This window comes from Nerophis ophidion, linkage group LG02, assembly GCF_033978795.1.
Source record: "Nerophis ophidion isolate RoL-2023_Sa linkage group LG02, RoL_Noph_v1.0, whole genome shotgun sequence".
Taxonomy (NCBI): domain Eukaryota; kingdom Metazoa; phylum Chordata; class Actinopteri; order Syngnathiformes; family Syngnathidae; genus Nerophis; species Nerophis ophidion.
This window is the reverse complement of record NC_084612.1, coordinates 24,364,180-24,386,982: the sequence shown is the minus strand read 5'-3', so window position 1 is coordinate 24,386,982 and position 22,803 is coordinate 24,364,180. Positions and strand designations below refer to the sequence as shown.

The 22,803-nt window shown below is 37.6% G+C and overlaps 2 protein-coding genes across 6 annotated transcripts in view; one reads left to right on the top strand and one right to left on the bottom strand.

Moving 5' to 3' along the window:
- The window catches only part of rufy2 (RUN and FYVE domain containing 2), a 60,459-nt gene extending 51,316 nt beyond the window's left edge, over positions 1–9,143 (top strand). For all 3 annotated transcript variants that reach the window (XM_061880014.1, XM_061879997.1, XM_061880006.1), the window contains 5 exons: positions 26–155; positions 2,902–2,996; positions 3,078–3,126; positions 3,181–3,261; positions 3,325–9,143. In XM_061880014.1, coding sequence (XP_061735998.1) covers positions 26–155; positions 2,902–2,996; positions 3,078–3,126; positions 3,181–3,261; positions 3,325–3,468 — 499 coding nt within the window. In that variant the 3' untranslated portion in view covers positions 3,469–9,143. The remainder of the gene's footprint in view (positions 1–25; positions 156–2,901; positions 2,997–3,077; positions 3,127–3,180; positions 3,262–3,324) is intronic.
- On the bottom strand, positions 8,642–22,370 carry hnrnph3 (heterogeneous nuclear ribonucleoprotein H3 (2H9)). Of its 3 annotated transcripts, none has more exons than XM_061880051.1 (11): positions 22,234–22,370; positions 21,556–21,652; positions 20,583–20,738; positions 17,044–17,187; positions 16,084–16,222; positions 15,515–15,714; positions 10,348–10,449; positions 10,049–10,164; positions 9,845–9,980; positions 9,343–9,396; positions 8,642–9,262 (listed from the first exon to the last, which is right to left on the bottom strand). In XM_061880051.1, exons 2-11 carry the CDS (start codon positions 21,641–21,643, stop codon positions 9,195–9,197), a joined length of 1,203 nt encoding a protein of 400 aa, XP_061736035.1. In that variant the 5' UTR covers positions 21,644–21,652; positions 22,234–22,370; the 3' UTR covers positions 8,642–9,194. The 3 variants fall into 3 exon arrangements, with proteins under 3 accessions (XP_061736035.1, XP_061736027.1, XP_061736044.1); XM_061880043.1 differs by having other exon boundaries at positions 22,218–22,352; XM_061880060.1 differs by having other exon boundaries at positions 22,193–22,243.
- Positions 22,371–22,803: the final 433 nt, after the last annotated feature.

The following is a 22,803-nucleotide window of genomic DNA, read 5'->3' as shown; positions in this document are numbered from 1 at the left end:
CTCATGATTCTGTTTGTTCCCACAGCCTGCAGCTGGAGACAGACCTAAAGATAGAGCGAGAATGGAGGCAAACACTGCAGAATGATCTGCACCGGGAAAAAGAGACGGTGTCTCAGCTTAGGACACAAGCACTTCAGATTAACGGCCTCAAGATGGTAACAAAAGTCTGCATGAAGTATTATCATAAGCACAAAATAGTTAATCAGCACAACCTAATGTCATGTGACATATTTCACTTCATTAAGGAAGCAGCATCTCGTTGTAGGGTTCCTAACACAATAACAGAAACACATACATTACAATAAAACACAACAACCAAACAGCGCTATCACTTCCGTAGCCCTCCACATTCCACTCGCTCGCTCACATACTGTACACATAATCCATTGCAATGCAATACAATACAACATCAGGAGTAAAAGAAAACAACTGCAAATTTGGAATGGAAATTAACAACATCCTATGATCTAAACCCACATCGGAGCAAGGGAAAAAAAACGAATGGTGAGAAGGAAGAAACCTTGGGAAGAGATCGCACAAATAAGGGCCCCACTTACAGGGTGACGAGCTGCAATAGATGTCAGGGTTATTACTGAATTTTTAAATTCTTATCGTTGAATTAGTAGATAAAGCAGGAGTCCAGTTAATTGGGAAACCAACTGATAGTCATGGGGTGGAGTGTATATTCTTCCAGGCTCATCCAGTCAGCTACGTAAAAGTGTCCATAGCTGTGCATGGAAGAGTGGTCCAATGAGTGGGCCTTCTCGAGTTGCAACTCGGGTCAGCTAACACCTCCAGACTGGAGAACTGGAAATGAACTGTAGCCACCTTGTATATAGAAGAAAAGGGGTCTATTTAAAGGCTGGAGTATATAAATTAGTTTTAAGGCGGGACTTGAATGAATACTTAGGTAGCATCTCTAACCGTTGCTGAAGGGCATTCCAGAGTGGGATAAAAAGGGCAAAAGTGGGAGAGAGGTGTGTTAAGATGTTCTTGTATCAGATTTGTATATATTTGTTTGTAAGTGGGAAAATACATTTGTATTAGACTTAAAGAAGGAGGATGATTATTCCACTCAGATGGGCTTTGATTGAATGACTTGGGACCTATTTTTTTTATGAGTCATGTCTTGAGAGTATTTTGCTAAACCAAAAGCTGGTCTAGGTACGGTGGGACATTTAAAGTGTAATAGGGATGTAACAATACATTTTATATAAGTTATCATTATCGCGGTATTGTTGAATGTGCTCAAAAGTTAAACTCACACTGGAATCTTTTGACCAAGTTATTCTTTTGAATAAGGTTCAGACAGCAGTGCATTTACATAAAGTTTAGTTTAGTGTATGCCATTTCTTAATGGGGAGAGAAGTTGTTTTTTGTTTCCATGTTAGCATTTAAGCTTGCAAGCTTGTGCATGTCAATCTGTGAGTTTATCAATAAGCAGTTTTTTGATCACTTTAATCAAAAACTAATACCAACAGTTTCACTGCAGTTATGATAATTACCCTTTATTTTTACAATCCTGAAGTGTACACATTTAAAAAATAAAACGGGACCCAGTGAAAGTGACACCTGGTTTTAATGTCACTTTGGTGACACAATTGTGAGTTTTGAAGGGACATCTCCAGACAAATCTGCACAAGGAGTTACATAAGAGAATTGAGGATAGAGTCAGCGGTGTTTTGGTAGACATCAGCATAATTAAGTATGAGAAGTAACAATTGTGAAATTATTATTTTTCAAACTTACAATTAATTGGTTTGTAGAGAGAACCCAACCAGCCATAAATGTCTTATAACAAATAAAAGTGTTATATGGTTTGAAAGTAAGATGTATTTGAATACATGAACTTGTTCCATCGCTAAATATATTAAGCAACTCTGGTAAGTAAGATGAATTACATTTTACGTTAAACACTATAGTACATGATTCTTTCAAAACAACAACAAATCTGCTGTTATTAAAATTGTATTTTATTTGTGATATATCAGAAGTTAAATGGTATAAAATAACAGTGTTATGTGGGCATGGAGATAAACATGACAGAATTAGCACAGATGAGGCATATTATTAATAAAATTAGAAAAATGAATTGGGCCTAAAACCAAACCTTATGGAACACCACAATCAATGAACATTTGACTTTCAAATCTATTAACAGAAATATCGATATGTATTGTGGAGATAAGAGTCAAGTCAGAGGACAGCATTTTATATACAGCAGGGTTAAACAAGTATCTAGTCAACCACCGATAGTGGCAGTTCTCTCACTTCAAATAATGACAGAGGTCTGTAATTTTTATTATAGGTACTTCTACTGTGAGAGACAGAGCGTGGAAAAATCCAGGAAATCACATTGTAGGATGTTTAAAGTATTTGCAAGTCATGGTGGAAAGTAGGTATTCGATCAATCACAAAAGTTCAGCTCAACATTTTGTAATGTAACCTTTGTTGACAATGATAGAAGTCAAATGTTTCCCGCAGGTTTTAACCAGGTTTGCACACACTGTAGCTGCTATAGTATTTCAGCTCATTATCTGCATAATAGACACCTGACCACAGCCTCAGTTGAACTCCAAACTCCACCATGGTCAAGATCAAAAAGCTGTGGAAGGACACTAGTAACAAAATTGTAGACCTGCACAAGGCTGGGAAGACTGAGGGGGGGTGTCTTTTGTTCAGTTTGTATTAAAAGGTTTACAGTATGTGATGGTGATAGTGAGAACAAAGATAAAGAGGTTATGTTATTGTGCTTATAATTCGTATTCATTTGACAAACATGATGAAACTGTGACTTCATACAAATAGTTGTTTAAATGTAGAAACGTTTACAAATGCTACAACTCTAGAGGCAGATTATTTGTAATAACTGATGTTTTTTGGATTTTTTTTTTTTTTTAGGAGTTCCATCGCCTCCAGGATGAGAACTTCCAGTTGAAGAGTATCTGCGAGGACCAAGAGCAAGCTCTTGAGGAACTGGGCTCTAAACTTAGCGAGTACGTCGTTTTAGCGTTTACCAAGGCCAACTAAAGTTCAAGTAAAATGTCTTTACTTCGTTGCATCATTTTGTCAAACAGATCCAAAATGAAGATAGAGGATATCAAAGAAGCCAACAAAGCTCTTCAGGTAAAGAAGACATGATATTTTTGGTATATACGCTGATGTGCACAAACTATCTAGGGAGGACAGGTGTGGTTGAAGGATAAGGAAGTCAAACACTGCAAGCTGTGTGAGAAGGAGTTTTCCATGTCAAGGCGCAAGGTGAGAACATTCCTAATGGATCCTGATGGAGCTTTACTTAATTCCTTCATGTTGCATGTCCAGCACCACTGCAGGAACTGCGGTGAGATCTTCTGCAACAGCTGCTCCGACAACGAGCTTCCCCTGCCCGCGTCTCCGAAACCAGTGCGTGTGTGCGACACCTGCCACGCCCTCCTCCTCCAGAGATGCTCCTCCAACCCCACCTGAAGGTGACCTCCAGCTGCACTAACAAGGTGTCTGATTCTTTTACGACTGTTCTCCACAAAGGCACATTTTTGAAAAGTCTCTTACTAGTGCATCATCAAAACATCTTAAACTTGCTGTCTTACCTCAAGTAGTGGCCGCCGCTCTAATGGCTCAATTACTAAATAATTAAGGTAGACATGTCCTATATTATCTCTATGGGGAAATAGCTCTCCTGTGTCACAGTAGATGTGCAGACTTAGCTTCTCTACAACAAATTGATCAAAAAAATAATTAAACTTGCTGAGTTTTTTTTTCTTTACTTTTATTTGAATCATGGAGAGGTTATTTTTTTAAGCAAGATTTTTTTTTTAACTCATCAAATTTGGAGTTAGATGTTTTTCATTGAACAGAGACAAGTTTACACTGCCTGTTCATGAAAAGGTTGGATTTAAGTAAGCAAATACTTAAGAGTACTTTTTTTTACCTTAATTGATCTATTTGTACAATTAAAGGTAATCCCTCCACCTGGTACAGTTCGCGGTGGATTGATTACACCTTCTTTGCTACTTTGAGGAAATGCAGTACTGCATTTTTTTTTTAATCTTACAAATTTATCATCAAACTGCATTTCACCAACATGCACATTAGGGGGCACAACTGCACTCATTCAACTTATATTGACTAGTATTAAGAGTGCATGAAAATATCACATAAGCAGTGGGATTCATTTCTAGTAGTCAGCATCTTTTAGTGGATGTCACAACATTGTGGGATCTTGCTGACTTATTTCCCCACATTTTAGTTCTGTGAATTGCCTGTTTAAACATGATACATTCACACCAACTCAGCAGGCATGATTATTTTGTAAATGACATAACGTCAGAGCAGAACTGTGCCACCTTGTGCCTGTGCCCAACAAAGGTTGAGTACCAACATTTTGTAAACTCAATTGAATACTTGTACGTTTACTGTTTGCTGCTGTCATATGTCAATGTATTCACACGATATTGGTGGTGCCGCTTGAGCTCGTGTAAATCCCCTTATCTCATGGTGCCAAAATGAGCTATGTACAGGTATTTATCACTTTGGTACATACAATATAAGATGATGAAAGTCGGTTTAATATTATGTTTGAGGCCTCAATAGTAATATGCTGCTTCAAGGACCAACAAACACCATCATGTGTTGTAATCATCTCTATTTCTTAAATTAAATTTTTTTGCAGTTTTTTTCTATATAATTGTATTTTTATGAATACTTTTGTTGACACTTTTAAGTCTACATGGTAATCTGCACATTCTGCTGTTGTGCATGTACAGTTTATACTTTTTAAGTATTTATTTTAAAACTGATAATCTGATCATATTCTTACTGCTCACTGTAATATAATCTAGTGATTGTGAAATACAATCATGCCTCATTTTATGTACAGAGTTGCTCTTATTGAGTCCCATTTCTCAGTAGAGTTTGTACATTGTTTTGTTATTAATACTGTTAAAGTGGGTGTTAATATTTGATGACATTGTTGAATATTGCCAACAGTACACTGCCTTTGTGGTAGTTATGATTAAATCAAGTTAAAAACACAAATGTTGTTGCTACTTCCTGATCCCCCAATGGATGTTATTAGAATTGTCAAACAATTAAAATATTTAATAGCTATTAATCAGTTTGTTCGTTAACTCAAAATTGTGATATCTTAAATCATTAAAAAGTGTACCGTAGACAGATAAACATTTTTTAAGATTTTAATACAATGACTGGACAATTAGTTTGCTTTAATTAAATGTTTTTAGACATTATGCTTTTTTAAACAGCTCAACACAAAAAGGACATAAACACACTTTTAATGACAATACAAAAATGCCTGCAGTGCGTTGGTGTCTTGCCAGAATTTGTATTCCTGCGGTAGAAGCACTTGCATTCCAAAGAGGAGATACATTTCTTTGTTTAGATATTAGTTTCACGCATTAATAACACAGATGTGTATTGTTACGAACATGCTTTGACTGTCAATGTTATGTAATGTAATCTGTGCTATTTCTACCTGAAATTCTATACATTGTAAACGGTAATGATATTCACCTCTCTGCGTGACTTAAGTATTAACCTTCTGCATTAATAATCTAATTCTGCCCGCTAAACATTTATGTAATTGCAGACTATCAATCAGAACATGTTATGAAAGAATATCCACTTTATTTAAATCTGCCAGAAAATTTCCAATTTCTATTCTTTATCAGTTATACAAAACCCAAAACCAGTTAAGTTGGCATTTTGTGTAAATCGTAAAACAGAATAAAATTATTTGCACATCCATTAACGTATTCAATTGAATAGACTGCAAAGACAAGATAGTTAGCGTTCGAACTGATCGACTTTATTTTTTCCAAATATTAACTCATTTGGAATTTGAGGCCTGCAACATGTTTCAAAAAAGCTGGCACAAGTAGCAAAAAAGACTGACAACGCTGAGGAATGCTCATCAAACACTTATTTGGAACATTCCACAGGTGAACAGGCTAATTGGGAACAGGTGAGTGCTATGATTTGGTATTAATGCAGCTTCCATGAAATACTAAGTCATTCACAAACAAGGATGGGATGAGGATCACCACTTTGTCAACGAATGCGTGAGCAAATTGTCCAAAAGTTTAATTACATTTCTCAACGAGCTAATGCAAGGAATATAAGGATTTCACCATCTACAGTCCATAATATCATCAAAAGTTTCAGAGAATGTGGGAAAATGACTGCACGTAAGCGGAAAGGCTGAAAACCAATATTGAATGCTGCGGACCTTTGATCCCTCAGGAGGTACTGAATCCAAAGCAGACATCAGTGTGTAAAGAATATGACCACATGGGCTCAGGAACACTTCAGAAAACCACTGTCAGTAATTAGTTTGTCGCTACATCTGTAAGTGCAAGTTAAAACTCGACTCTGCAAAGCGAAAGCCATTTTTTAACAACACCCACAAATGCAGCCGGCTTTGCTGGGCCCGAGTTCATCTAAGATGCACTGATGCAAAGTGGATCTGACGAGTCCACATTTTAAACTGTTTTTGAAAACCGTGGCTGTTGTGTCCTCTGGATCAAAAAGGAAAAGAACCATTCCGAGGCGCAAAGTTTAAAAGCCAACATCGGTTATGGTATGGGGATGTATTAATGCCCAAGGCATGGGTATCTTACACATCTGCACCATTAATGCTGAAAGGTACATGTAGGTTTTGGAGCAACATGTTGCCATCCAATAAACGTCTTTTTCATGGACGCCCCTGCTTATTTTAGCAAGACAATGCCAATCCACGTGGCTTCGTAGTATAAGAGTGCGGGTACTAGACTGGTCTGCCTGTAGTCCAGACCTGTCTCCCATTGAAAATACATGGCGCATTATGAAGCCTAAAATATCACAACGGAAACGGAGACCCCGGACTTTGAACATCAAGCAAGAATGGGAAAGAATTCCACCTGAAACGCTTCACAATTCGGTCTCCTTAGTTCCCAAACGTTTACGGAGTGTTGTTAAAAGGCGATGTAACACAGTGGTAAAAATGCCCCTGTCCCAACTTTTTTGCAATGTGTTGCTGCCATTAAATTTTAAGTTAAGGATTTGCCCAAAAAAATTCAGTTTCTCAGTTATAAGTTTAAATATCTTGTCTTTGCAACATTGGTGGGCTGTGCGTTTCTCACCTAAGCCTTCAGTGATGTCCTACTTAAACTCTCAAAACCCCATAATTTATGTCACCACATGGACACGGTTGGAGATACTATACAGAAACAAATTTGCATGGTACAGGGCATTGAACCTCCACAACAGTGTACAAAAGGGTGTATTTTTAGGTGCATTTAACATTCAATAAACCCGCTTCAGCAATTAAAACATCTTATGTGGTACTGTCAAAATTAAAAGAATTGTATAAAACAAATGAAGCACCCCTCCGACGCCGTATAAGACAGTGGTACCGTCGTAGTAGCCGGTTGATTCGTGTGAAAGTGGCGGGGAAACCATTTTTCCGCCGGTGTTGTACCAAAATGTGTTTGCCAGCCAAAAATGTATTTCCTTCGTGGGAGCACACACCACTTGCTAAACCTGCATTGCTAGGTGTAAGACAAACACTTTTATCTGTGTAGTTATTGTACCGGTGAGTTTGTTTTGGTTTTCTATGGTTCGTATGGTTCCGGTGCCACTTCCTGCTTTCGCGACTTGGGATTGGATACTCACTTGGAACTCCCAAGTGAGTATCCAATCACAGCGTTAGGCCAGCTAGCAGGTCTTACTGACAAAATGTGATCTGATTGGCTGTTGCAATTGTCCATCACCTCTCTGTGTCCATTCACTTTGTTGAAGGCTCTGGGCAGATTTGGTACAGCATGGCAACACAAGCTAGCTGACTTCTGTTTGGATAAAAATTGTAAACTATGAACAACAGCACTAGAAGGAGCATAAAATGGCATGAAGAGAATGACTACTTTTAGATATATAGGGAAAGTAAATAAAAAATAACTGGTTATGTTAGGCCAGCCTGACAGCACATCACTGCTTTGCAGTGTATTCAATTGAATATAAATTTAAAAAGATTTACAAATCATTTTTTTTTTATTTACGATTTACAAAACATGACAACTTTTGGGTGTTGTACTAGAATTTTTTTGGTAGAAATCACAATACATTACAAAACATTTTTGACAAAGCATCCAATCCATCTACATTCTGTAGATGGACTGGATGGATGTAACTATTACTGTGAAGCGAAGTGTGAGATTGATTTGAGGTGTCTTGACGACATGAAAGTTTCTGATTAAAGAGTGACGAGACCTCCTGCCCCACTGTCTTTACTTTCTGTTGAGCTTCTATACCGTCTTACTAAAATAGTTACAGTAACATGCAACATCTTTATGTCCTTAGTTTTGATTGTCATTAAACTAATCCAAACACGGATGTCAAGCTTGTTCGACCTCCGAATGGATGCTCGGCCGCCGGCTGTTGCTCCAGCAAATCGTGTATTTAAAAAATATAAATAAATTGTAAGAACTTGTCATTACTTTGGACCTGGTATTTCCATCATGTACCTTTTTTTTGTCCATTTCTAATCGTTATTTTCCTGCTTGTGGCTCAATACTTTATCACATTAACTTTGACAACCCTAACATTACTTAATGCAAAATGTACATGCAACCAGAAACATGACAGGTCAGTTACATATAAAATTTATAAGGCCAAATGTACAACAATTGCATGGATGTCCTACAGTTGAAATACAGACTTCCACTTTCATTCTTGGTCATCAAAATACAACAACTAACTTAGATTCTATCATCAACTGGCAAAGATTAATAGTTTAAAAGAAAACACAAATTTGTTGAACCTTAGGAGCAAACCAAATCTGGAATCAGCCTTAAACATAAGTAGCCAAACAAACAAAGGCTTCTTGTTTGAAGAGTTAAAGAAATAAGTGATCCAAGGTGACAGTGAGTGGTCCTGACATTGATGCATTACATTAAAATGTGTTGATTATTGTAAGGTTCACTCCCCCAACAGGTGGAAAAACAGAAAATTCCTAGTACATCAGACGTAATGATGTCCGTCTTCGTCTCATGCAGTGTCACGATTGCAACAAGGGCAAACATGTTTGAGGAAAAGTGCAACTGCTTCAGAATTGGAGGTGAAGGCATAAATGTCAGTTGGGCTCACAAGTTTGGGAAAAAAATGTTGGGGGGAGGAACGATAGGAAGTAATGAATAATATCAGTATAGGCCTCGCAACCCACTGATTCGTGAGCGTCCTCCTGAGTTACCATAGTAACTTCCACGACCTGAGACATGCCAAAAGAACCTCAATTATTAACAAACAGAACACTAAAATATAATTTTAATATTGATAACGATAACTTACTCATTTCGGTTCCACTGGCTGTGGAGTTGAGAAATAATTCGATGTAGCGATGCTCTGTAGAGAAAGTAGGCAATCAGTTTCATGGATTAATAACTTGGAATGGAAATCAAAAATCGCTCATGGTGTATGCCAAACTAATCGCTTATTGGCTCCTATAAGCACGAATGACATCATCACACACGGCACCCAAGTGGCGTAAACAATTGAGCTAAATTTCCCGAGAAACAATTATAAAGTTGTAAAATTTGCAAAGTTGATATTTCATCAAAATGGGGATATACCACCAATATGCAGAAACATTGGCATAACTTGGAATCAATTCAATTTTTCTTCTCAACTAAACAAAGTTGATGCCAATCAACCAGTTTGGTGTCCTTATTTCCAAATGATAATTGACAAGATAATCAAAGAACTGAATTGTTCTGGAATTGCAATCTTAAAAATCTTATTAATTCCCACCCTGATGATAATTGGATGAAATACGAGAAGTCATAGGACATACGCATGTGGTTCTTGTCTTTGGACATGGCGGCAACTGCATCGTCATGAGAGCGGAACTCTACATCCGCCTCTCCTGTCAACTTGCCATTTGGAGCAACATCAATGTGGACCCTCATTGGGTTCAAAGGCGAGAAGAACTGCAAAGGAAACAAAGTGTAATCCAGCATCTGGTAAGACAAGGAAATGTGTGTGAGTGCATGCTTACTTTAGCCACGTCAACCTCGTTAGCCCTAAAAGGCAGACCCCTCATGTGGACAAAATGGCCCCCATGGAAGGCTGAGTCTCCGTCTCCCAGACGACTGAGACTGTGGCCTCCCATTCCTGAAGTAAACACAATTAACATATTGGAGAATGCACTTGTATGTGATAATAGCCGAGAAACAATCACATTTTCTTATTTAGCTTTGATCACTTTGACTGGTGTGTAGTAGAAACTTCTGAATGGACAACACACTCAATCTAGGTGAGGACTACTGCAGGTGTTCCATACAAAGTGTGCTTCACCTCTTGAGCCACGTTCTTCTCTCAGTCGTTCGTCAAACATGCAGTTTCCAAAGCTGCAGGAACTGTTCAATCCGTTGTAGCCATCAAAGCTGTGGCCGTAACCTGGGCAAGCATGGCAAGGCTCAGTAGAGAAAGCACAGCAGACCACTGAAATATTCTAATAAAGAACAAAGCTGGGGTCCATGTATTTCATGGGTCAGACCTGGACCTATATAATATAAAAGTATTTCGATTTTTTTCTTTTATGTTTTATTTTTTTAACCGACAGAAATATTAGACTATCACATTATTGATAGTGATGCACCATTTATTATGATTGACTGTACACACTTCCGCTTACGATCCAAAGGGGATCTGCTCATTTAAATAACTGCACTTTTTTGGAATTTTGCCGATCGCTCACAATCACGTCTTTGTTTTGTTTTTTACGATTTTAAAGATGGTAAAAATGCTTGAAAATGCAACTAATGGAGTCAACTTTATAGCCTTCAAAACCCTCCGATATGTAATATGTTCAATATTTAGCGTATTTTGATAATTCTAATCATTTTTAAAACCGACTGATTTATACCACACATTGATTTGTTTCCATAGCAGCACACGTCTGACTTCTGGCAACACATGTTTGTTCTACTTTCGGAATCAAACAAGTGTTTTCCAATCATGGCAGACTTGGCAACAGACAATGAAGATGACTATTTTTGGACAAATGAGAATTTACAACTTTATACTTTTGAGGCTAAATATACTGCTGCTTATAAAAGTGAGCACAAAGGAAGAGTGAGACGTTGGAGCAGAAGGAACCCAGGAAAGGGAGATAAAAGCGATTTTGACACTATAAATATAGAACTTGAGTTCAAACTATTTCAACATAAATGCATTGCGTACACAAAATCAACAGGAACCGTCCCCCGGCCAGCTGGGCCAGACCAACAACTGTTCGAGTAACTCAATTTTAATATTGACCATGATACACGCAGCACGCCATATTGTATTACAACTACAGTACATACGCTCTGGGTTTAGCGCAGCTGTGTACAAAAAAAACGTGAAATGTGGGCTAATACTTTACAGATACTTAAATGATTGTTCGTTTTTCAGTCAGTGCAAATTGGTGTCATATTGCAGTGTTGTGCATTACAAACTCAAACGCGTTTTGTGTTGTTATAGAAGCTACCTTATCTCTCGCCGTACTTAGATTTTATGGCTAATTCCAAAGCATGGTGATGTGTTACTACAATAGAAAAAGATTTCCTCAGTGTTCCCTCTTACAATAACAATGTCGCTACAGTTTGGTTATTATACAGGTTAGGGAACATAAATTAAGTATTGACAGTTTTTCAATGTATTTTTAAAGTGATTTAGAATTAGACTTGATTGCTCCCAATTAGCTGCAATGCTAGCCACATAGAAAGAGCTGATTTTTATATGTTAGAAAGCAAAAAAATAAAGACCTCTTGTGTTCTTGTCTCTGATTGTAAACGATAGGTCGTTTTTTTTTACTCTCATCTTTGAAATCTTTTACTGATTTCAGCTCGTTCTATCAATATTAACTTTTTGACCACAGAGCCCAACTTTTCCACGAGAGAGGGGTCCAATCAAATATTAACATTGAATTAGTAATTTTACTCTTGACTTCATTCATATTCAATATTTATTTTTAACCAACTTATAGTTTTTAACTTTATCAAACAATATGAAACCTTCGGCCCTTTTCCACCGAAGGAACTTTTACAGGAACTTTCCCATTTACCCAGGTAAATAAAGTTGCCCCTGTGTTTCCACCAAAAATTACCTGGGTAGATTTGGTTCTTCAGAACCTCTCTTAATTCAGCAGAGGAGCTATGCTTCTATGTTTAGATAAGTTTTACGCATAAATAACACTAAATGTTCATTGTTATGACCACGCTTTCATTGTTGAAGATGTTTTTTAGGGTAACAGGGGGCTGGAGCCTATTCCAGCTGTAGTTTGTGATATTTCTACCTGAATAAATGCTTCTGATATTTTGTACATTACATGTTGTACAAATCAATGGTCTTTATATTGCTGCTTGGCAATGTTTGAACCTTCCCAATTAAATAATGAAATGTAATATTCAGTCTGGTATGAATTTTGTAATTGAGGACTCAACCAGAGTATGTCTATAAAATGATTTACACAATATTTCAGCATTACCTTTGACATCCCTACTTTAAACTACATGCAGTTTATTGTTGTTTATTAGTTTCTACAAATTTGATTTTGATACGCAAAGCTATGAGAAGTGGATGGACTTTTTTAAACATATTTAGAGGTGAGTAAGCTGGACTCAAAGTAACGACCTGAGCGGCTTACTACTCTTGAGATTTGATTGGATACCTGTGGAAAATAAAATAGGGAGCACATGAGCAGAACAAAGGTAAATAACATCAAATATTAATTACTTTATTACATGTTGTAGTCAGTAACAATCAATTTTGGGTAGCCTCAAACCAAGTAAACAGAATGTCTAACAGGCTAAAACAACGTGTTTGTGTTGTCGGAGTGATAAACCCTGACATTTATTATTTATAGATTGTTATTTACAGCTGAAATTAACCCAAAAGATTTGCCTGACCCTCATGATTTCATCATTTACTGAGAGGATGACTTTCTCACTGTTGGACATCGCGGACAAAAAGCCTGACGTTTTTAAACAATTTGGTACATAATATCGTTTTTATATATTATTGCTTTGTATTTAATTTACTTAGCGAAAGAACGGTGACCTAATATTCTCTGTTTATTTACACAGTATCAGTTTAGAAATATGGCCAACTAGTCCTCCATTCGTCGTCAGCCTAATTTGTAAAAACTACCCTGAACTGTGAAATGCGGTGGAAACACAAACCAAATACTTCTTCAGTAACCTATAGATCCAGGAACTAGATGTTCCAGGAACAAAATGTTCCAGGAAAAAACTGTTCCTGAACTTTTGATGGAAAAGGACCTCATGTGTTAATCAAAGATTATCAAGATTTAGGTCAGGCTGATTACAAAATTAAATACTTAAATAAGAAAATCTCATTTCAGTAGGCCTTTAACAATTATACTGCAGAAGGGGCTCATACAAACCAACGAAAAATACATGTACATACAATTTCAGTGCTAAAATAAATTCTAACTAAAATTATAATACATAAAAATACAAACCCTGTTTCTATATGAGTTGGGAAATTGTGTTAGATGTAAATATAAACGGAATACAATGATTTGCAAATCCTTTTCAACACATTCAGTTGAATACACTACAAAGACAAGATATTTGATGTTCAAACTCATAAACTTTATTTTTTTTGTGCAAATAATTAACTTAGAATTTCATGGCTGCAACACGTGCCAAAGTAGTTGGGAAAGGGCATGTTCACCACTGTGTTACATCACCTTTCCTTTTAACAACACTCAATAAACGTTTTGGAACTGAGGAAACTAATTGTTGAAGCTTTGAAAGTGGAATTCTTTCCCATTCTTGTTTTATGTAGCGCTTCAGTCGTTCAACAGTCCGCTGTCGTTTTTTACGCTTCATAATGTGCCACACATTTTCGAATGGAGACAGGTCTGGACTTCAGGCGGGCCAGGAAAGTACCCACACTCTTTTTTTACGAAGCCACGCTGTGTTAACACTTGTCTTGCTGAAATAAGCAGGGGCGTCTGTGATAATGTTGCTTGGATGACAACATATGTTGCTCCAAAACCTGTATGGACCTTTCAGCATTAACTGTGCCTTCACTGATGTGTAAGTTACCCATGCCTTGGGCACTAATACACCCCCATACCATCACAGATGCTGGCTTTTGAACTTTGCGCCTATAACAATCCGAATGGTTATTTTTCTCTTTGTTCTGGAGGACACCACGTCCTTTGTTTCCAAATATAATTTGAAATGTGGACTCGTCAGACCACAGAACACCTTTCCACTTTGCATCGGTCCATCTTAGGTGAGCTCAGGCCCTGCCGGCGGCGTTTCAGGATATTGTTGATAAATAGGATTGGCTTTGAATAGTAGAGTTTTAACTTGCATTTACAGATGTAGCGACCAACTGTAGTTACTGACTGTGATTTTATGAAGTGTTCCTGAGCCCATGTGGTGATATCCTTTACACACTGATGTCAGTTTTTGATGCAGTACCGCCTGAGGGATCAAAGGTCCGTAATATCATTGCTGACGTGCAGTGATTTCTCCAGATTCTCTGAACCTTTTGATGATTTTACGGACTGTAGATGGTAAAATCCCTAAATTCCTTGCAATAGCTCGTTGAGAAATGTTGTTCTAAAACTGTTCGACAATTTGCTTACAAAGTGGTGACCCCGCCCCATCCTTGTTTGTGAATTACTTAGCACTTCATGGAAGCTGCTTTTATACCCAATCATGGCACCCAACTGTTCCCAATTAGCCTGCACACCTGTGGGATGTTCCAAGTGTTTGATGACCATTCCTCAACTTTATCAGTATTTATTGCCACCTTTCCCAACTTCTTTGTCACGTGTTGCTGGCATCAAATTCTAAAGTTAATGATTATTTGCAAAAAAAAAATGTTTATCAGTTTGAACATCAAATGTTTTTTTGTAGCATATTTAACTGAATATGGGTTGAAAATGATTTGCAAATCATTGTATTCTGTTTATATTTACATCAAACACAATTTCCCAACTCATATGGAAACGGGGTTTGTATGTTTAACTGTCAATATTTTTTAAAGTGCAAATGAAACACAGCTTCACGATTTCAGTCTTAATTTTTGTGCTTAGGAAACTGAGTTTAGCTCTGTAATTCTGTTTTGGAAAAGTGTATTACAACTCAGTACTGTGCTGCCCATACGGATTACAGCTGAGAAACAAAAATGTTTTGGCAGCTGTATGGTTAAACACTGACATAAAGAACACATGTAGTGCCGCTTTTGGGCCCTTGGGTTGCCCAAGGGTTAATTCTGATTTGACAGTCAGCGGTTTGTTACATATACTTACTAATACTAATTCTAAACATATAGCCCATTCTCAATCACAACCGATCCATCCATCCATTTTCTACGGCTACATTCAAAGATTGTAAAATTTCCACTAGCATCGGTAAGCATGTTCTATCTTAAATCAAACGTATATAAAGTCTCCCAGCTGCATGTTGATCACACTTCAAGGCAAAGTCCTTACCTACTCCATAGCCGCCTCCACCCCTCATGTTGTCCCCCATAGAGCCACCACGTCCGGGCCCAGAGTTAAAATATCCACCCCTGGGCCCCTCCATTATGGGTCTGTCATAGGGCCCAGGTCTCTGGCCCCCCATCCCCCGCCGGGGCTCATCGTAGAAGGATCGGATCTCAACACGACTGCTCTTAAAGATCTCTATATATCTGCAAGATGAGGGTTAAGGAGCAGGCAAGAGGGTTTAGAGGAGGACATGGCTCATGTTCGACAAGTCACATAAACAAAAAAAAGAGATAAGCACAAGACATATAGACCTGCACAGTTAGGGTTGTTTTAACTTTTTATACCTCCAACTCACCCAACAGCCTCCACTATGCCCTGCTAATCCCCCCCCCAATTAAAGAATGACTGGTATGATGTTCTAATACAATACATTAGGTTTTAGATTTGACCAATAAATAAAAACAAATTCAACCCATAACAAATGATTGTAATTCTAGCAGACCCTCCAACATTACACATTCCCCAGTATAGACTACATAGAAGCAGCCCGTCCCCTTTGCAGTCTGTCCCACCTGTGCCCTATTCTTTCCTTGTGTTTTCCCCGAGCCTTTTCTGCTATCTCCTTTGAGGCAAACTGCACGAAGGCTTCCCCTGTGCTCCTCCCCTGGTAGTCCATTGGCAGAGTTATCCCATTTGGCACGATTCTCAACCCTTCAACCCAAGCACACAAATACATAAGTCGGTAGGCAGACAACACCTGCTTAGAGCTTTCAGGTGGAGGACATGACATTTTATCAGCGCCATTACAATCTCTTCAAAATAAGTACAGTTTCTGACATGACTATTACATGGAATAAGCCTTCAACACTGGCCTGGAGTCAGTAAACGCCACAGAAGAGGTCAATTGTTGTATCTCGTGAGAAATTTACAGACTGGCCACAACCTTAGGCACTTTAAACTGAGCATTCTTACTACTTGGTAAAGACATCACTAGCCTGGAGCTCATTCTGCAAGTGTACCTTAAGAAGTGAGTGTAGTTTGGGATGTCCAATTCTTTATCAGACTCGGGCGGCTCAGTCATTCCTCTCGAAACAGGTATGAATGTTGCATGACTTTTGGATGTAAATTGAGCTGACCCCAGATCAGTGTCGTGCATCATTTGCTTCCCCTGATCTAACCAAGGCCAGCCTATTCAATTTTTCTTTTGCATAGTTCATAAATACTTTCCATTAACATTCTAACATATTAAAACAAGGTTATATCTTGTCAACATACTGCAAGCACAGACAGACATGAACACTTGTATGCACACATGCAATCCTCCCTGTCACAGCAAATTAAATATTACAAAGCTGGGTAAGTTATTGTGAGCCTATGAAACTTGTGTATTTTAGGCATTCAGGCATGTGTAGTTGAAGAGTGTTGAGATACATTACACATATGTTGCTAAACAATGTGTGATATAAAAAGTGCAATATGAGAGTGGGTTAGGTGTGTGGTTCTTGTGACATTGTACATTCTAAAATTTGTACCTGAAAAGAATTGAACTATTTCTTCCTTGCTGCAGCCAAAAGGCAGGCCTCTGAGTCTCAGCATGCAGCCACTGGAGCTGTCATAGTCCTCAGGGCCGCTACGCTTCAGCACCCAGTCCATCTCGCTATGGTTTGACTTGAATACTAATTTACAAACACACAACAGTTATTTACAGATGAACTAAATAACAGTACATATAAAAACAAGACTAAGCATAAACAATAAAACTTGTTTGAACAAAACAGATTGACAGTGATAGAGAATATAACCTATACTGCAAGTTGGCAACAAGCGGACTTTAATGATACAGTGAGAATTCACAGCTTTGTGCAGTATTATTCAACAGAAGAGATTTTATTTTTAAGCTTGTATGATAGTTAAAAATATAAGTTCGGACCTGACTGTATAGTGGTTAAGACATTGTTTTGATCTAACAAATCAGAAATTAACCAATGTCAAAAACCGATTGGGTGCAAATTTTGAGTTACAATATACTGTACAGTGGTACCTTTACTGTTGAGGTCGAAGGCTATAGTTGCCATGATTAGTTTTTTATTACTTTTTGGTTAAAACTTAGCAAATTTATTTGGAAAAAAGATTGCTAAATTGGGGTGGAATTTGTGTGCAAATTGTTGGATTTAATGTGTTGGTGAAATAGTGTGTACTGTGCCTTTAAGAGGCAGTGACAGCTATCATACCACAAGTAATACATTTGAGTTTGGTTTGGGTTGGGTTTATTGGTGGTGAAATGAAGAGAGTAGAGGCAAACCAATTTCTTACCGCACTTTGTTTTACTCTTGGAATTAAACCTCGCTCATCTGTTTTGTTTGAAAATTGTGGAACAAGTGTGAACAGCATCACAAGACTATTGTTGCACTACTGAAGTCCTACTGAGGATAAAGACGCGCACCGTTGAACTCAATAGAGACAACAGGCGAGTAAAAAAAAAAAATCAAAGGTTTATTTACAACCTCTACATTAACTAGCAACTAATTATGAGTATGAGCTGTCTCTGCCTTCTGTTTTGCTTTAGGTTAATAGCATTTTCACCGTCGGTTGAAGTAATAATTGTAACAGTGCTGTGCAATAAAAAGTTATGTTGTTACCTGTTTGTTCCTGCTTTGTTTAAAAGAGAAACAAACATAAGTGTTGGTTAAACAGGTGACGTATAGGCCTGGGCTGAGATTCAATTAGTTAATTTAAACAACGATAAATGAAAATGTCAATAAGTTTTTCAAGCATCGATAATTCGTCTTGTACATTCTTCAAAAACATTCACGCTTTTTATTGCTTTCAGCAGCTCTGCGCACGTTTCTGCCATAGCGGAATGAAAAAAGGGTGTGAATTTTCTTGTCCTCATTACGTGTTTATGCGAAGAGGCAGGGGCGCTGGCCCGCTAGCTAGCATCACACAGTGCAAGTAGTAAGCATGTACCAGCTAACGTGGACAAAATTATCACAGATTCAAATGCCACCGCACCAATCTGGCAATATTTCAGTTCAAACTTTTGGAACAAGATGAGCCTATGACTGGCTCATCTTGAGCCAGTTTGCCGAATGTGCACGACTACAACAAACCTGCACGGCCACCTAACCACACTCACTGTGGCGTTGGGGGAACAAGCCATGGGAGTGCTAACAAAACAGTGCAAAATTGTGTACCTTCACAGACAGCAAAAGTCATGCTGACATTTAATGTTATTAAAGTAGCATCTCTAAAAAAAGCTGCAAACTTTTGTCATGTCATGTTGTTTTCTCACTCAGAATCTGCCAGTCTTAATAAGTTTTTGTTTTTTGCATATGAGTTGTTAATACATCTGCTTATATTAGTGTTTGACTGCACGCTACAAAGTTTGTTTAAAAAAGGCAGCAGAACAACAAATTTATCCCTGGATCTGAAACCTGACCCTCTAGTTGAGTGCGTGAAATTCTACGCTTGATGAGGCGAACAAGACTGCAACACACAAATTCCGGCTAACAGGCAGTTTACAGTAGTAAATCATTTACACCAGGTATGTATGATGATACCATCCATGATGAGAAAGCAGAGAAGAATGATCATTAAAGCAGGCGCACTGCATGCCGCCTAGATCAGTGAATGAAAAATCCTGCCTTTATCCCCTTACTGAATTGATAGTATTCTCAATATTTTACTTATTTATTTGCATACAATGTACAATACATTTTTACTTGCAGAATTATTTTATTCAAGACAGAAATGTTAAGTTTTCACTCTATTTATCTCAATTTTGGAAGTTATTATTATTTGCATCCAAAGAGAAATGCTATTTTTGTTAACAGAATTATTTTATTCAATACTGAAGAACTGCTTCCCAGAGGAAACTATTCATTTACTACTTAGAAAATGATTCCATAAAACGTATGATTTATATGTGGTGTAAAAAGAACAGCATTATTCAAATGTGATTACTCCAAGAGTAAGATGCAGTGTAGTGTATGCAGTGCCCATTCAAACTACTAGTCAATCAAAAAGAGAAAAACTTGTTTTAAACTTCGTTTTTCTCTGTCATTTGTATTCATTGGTTTCTTTAAAAAGTAGGGGGGTGGGGGGGGGACAATTTTTGGGTGAAAATTTGGAGATTTAATTTTTCGGCCTTACAGCACAAACCTACAATACTTATACAAAACTATTGTAGTTTGTAGTACATGCTGTTGTAATGTTTATTGTCTAAATCTTTGCGTCTCTTTTTTTTTAAAAGGTATGTAACATTGCGGTATTATTTTGGTAGGGCCGAGCACGCATTCTTTTTCTTTCTTTCTTAGTTTATTTCAAACATGAACACATTTACAATACAATAGACAATTTAATATCACCTCACATCATGTCCGAAAAGGAGTAGGAAGAAGAAAAGCTAATTTAGTCCTACACCTTTCCCACGTCAGAGCGCCCACAAATATATATTCATTTACTGACCCGTTTTACAGCAAAATAGTAAAATGACATCTGTGAATGAGTAATACAACAGTTCTGTAACATGTAATTAATTAATTCAGTCATTACCAACATACTGAGATGAAAAATATCTTATTTTCAATAAGGTTGAAAGTTTTTCTCATAATTCTTCTTCTTTGTACTTTGTAAGCACTATTAATTTGTACAGCCTCTTAAACTGGATCATATCACTACAATGTTTAACTTCTTTACTTAATCCATTCCATGATTTAATTCCACATACAGATATGCTAAAGGTTTTAAGTGTTGTACGTGCATACAAATGTTTTAAATTAGATTTTCCTCTAAGGTAATATTTCTCCTCTTTAGTTGAGAAGAATTGTTGTACATTCTTTGGTCGCAGGTTATAATTTGCTTTGTCCATAATTTTAGCTGTTTGCTATTTTATGAGATCATTGAGCTTTAATATTTTTGACTCAATAAATAAAGGTTTTGTATGTTCTCTATATCCAACATTATGTATTAAAATTGTTTTAAAGCGTGATGGCACATCATTTCAGAAGAAACAAAACTAGTTTAATAAAAACATATCAGGGGTCATTGAAGTTTTGAAAATGTTTCTTACCCTCAATGTATCGGTGTCCCATGTATTTACGATCTTTAGCAAGAGCATTCTTGAAATCCTCGGATGTTTTTAACTCAATAAATGCTTCTCCGTTGGGACGGCCTTCTTTTGAGTAGGTGAAACACACCCCATTGACTTTCCCTATGATGTCGCAGTCTGCAGAGAACATTTACATTTCCTTACATGACGGTCAAGTCCCAACATATTTTGTACTTAAAAATATATATATATTTAGACATTGATACCATGATATCTGAAACTAAACACAACCCCCTAAACCAGTGGTTCTTAACCTGGGTTCGATCGAACCCTAGGGGTTCGGTGAGTCGGGCTCAGGGGTTCGGCGGAGGTCAAAACACACCCGACTCATCGTGTAAATACAAACTTCTCCCTATCGGCGTTATTACAGATACGGCAACAGCAGAAGTCAGACTGATTTGCAGGTGTGTAATTTGTTGTGAGTTTATGCACTGAGTTGGTTTTGTTGTTTGAACAAGGTGATGTTCATGCACGGTTCATTTTGTGCACCAGTAAAAAAAAACATGGTAACACTTTAGTATGGGGAACACATATTCACCATCAATTAGTTGCTTACTAACATGGAAATTAGTAACACATTGGCTCTTAACTAGTCATTATTAAGTACTTATTAATGCCTTATTCGGCTTAGGCTTATTATAACCCTAACCAAATAACTCTAAATTAATCTTTGTTACTAATATGTTCCCCGAGTGTCCAAGAAATGCTAAATTAAGTATCTGTTACTTAAAATATCTTCCCCATACTAAAGTGTTACCAAAAACATAACTTTATCTTGAATTTGAAAAAAAAGGGGGGTTCGGTGAATGCACATATGAAACTGGTGGGGTTCAGTATCTCAAACAAGGTTAAGAACCACTGCCCTAACCACTCCGGCAAGGTTAGATGACTCTTTAGCCACTGACGGTGATTATGTATATATTTTTGTGCTCACCAGAGAAGAAACTGGCCACCTCCTCCTGGGTGCAGGACCATGGAAGTCCTCTGATCCTGACCACATAATCGTCTTCGGTCAAAGACATCCTGACACACTGGAACGACAGCAGTAAGTAAGTGATCGGACTTCAAAACGTACTCTTTTTGAGGAAGGAAGTAAACATTAATAGCAACCACATGTGTCATGTCCAGTACCAAAAGTAAAACGTCAGTTGCGAAAATAAGCTGCTGTCCCGATATTGGCGGATAATGAATATGCTAGCTTCTGCGAACAAAACATTCGAAATGATTGCAAACTGGAAAAACAATTGCCTCTAACAACTGGTAACCACACAAGTTCCTACATAAACCACAACAATAACAACGCTCAAAAGTAAATTACGTATCCTTTGAAAAACACACGAAAAAGAAGATTTTAAAAGCCGCAACCAGCCCAGGCGAGCCTAGCATGACATGCTAAGGTTATTCTGACGCGCTCACGTTAGCTTGATAGCATTAGCGGCTAGCTTCCGATAACTCTTGTCAGCGGTCAAAATACACAACGCGACCTCGCAACATTTTTACGAAGTAATGCCTCGTCACCCTACACCGGCATGTGTCACTAAGCATAAAAGTAATCCCAGTACTGCAAATACGTTTAAAATGACGAAAGTGTCGTACAGTCGCCTCTAATCACCTCCCCGGTCTCGAGCCTTAGGTGACACTGTCCTTCTTCTTCTTCTTTTGTTTTTATGGCGGTTGGCAAGCAACCTTCTGGTGTGCATTACCGCCACCTACTGTAATGGAGTGTGGACCGAGGTGGATCCCTACTCTATATTCTTTTACTTAACCCAGTGTTTTTTAAATATGTGTATATTGCTTTATATCCTATGTTTTCTGAATGCAATCCTAATATACCTCCCACTTCTAACCTAATATTTTCTTTTGCTAACTTATTTTCCAGTAATTCTCTTTCTCTATTATATTTCCTACATTGTATTAATACATGGTCAACATTTTCTATCTGGTGGCAAAAATCACACAGCCTTGTAGTATGTTTGCCTATCAATTTTAGTGAACTATTTAGATATGTATGGCCTAATCTCATTCTAGTAATAATGTCTTCTTTCCTATTTCTACCCCCTCCTCTCATTACACCTACTTTCCTCTGGACTTTGTAAAACTCTCTACCTTTTGTTTCCTTATTCCAATTATCCTGCCACTTTTTATTGTGTTCTATCTTAATCATGCTCTTCACTTCTTCTTT

What these genes read in the sequence shown, in the direction of transcription:
- hnrnph3 (XM_061880051.1), bottom strand. Translation starts at nt 21,643, where the DNA reads ATGTCTTTGACCGAAGACGATTATGTGGTCAGGATCAGAGGACTTCCA. An exon ending in GGGACACCGATACATTGAGG is followed by an intron (nt 17,188 to 20,582) that starts GTAAGAAACATT and finishes TTTGTAAATTAG; the next exon opens with TATTCAAGTCAAACCATAGC. An exon ending in AGCCAGTGGAACCGAAATGA is followed by an intron (nt 9,263 to 9,342) that starts GTAAGTTATCGT and finishes GGCATGTCTCAG; the next exon opens with GTCGTGGAAGTTACTATGGT.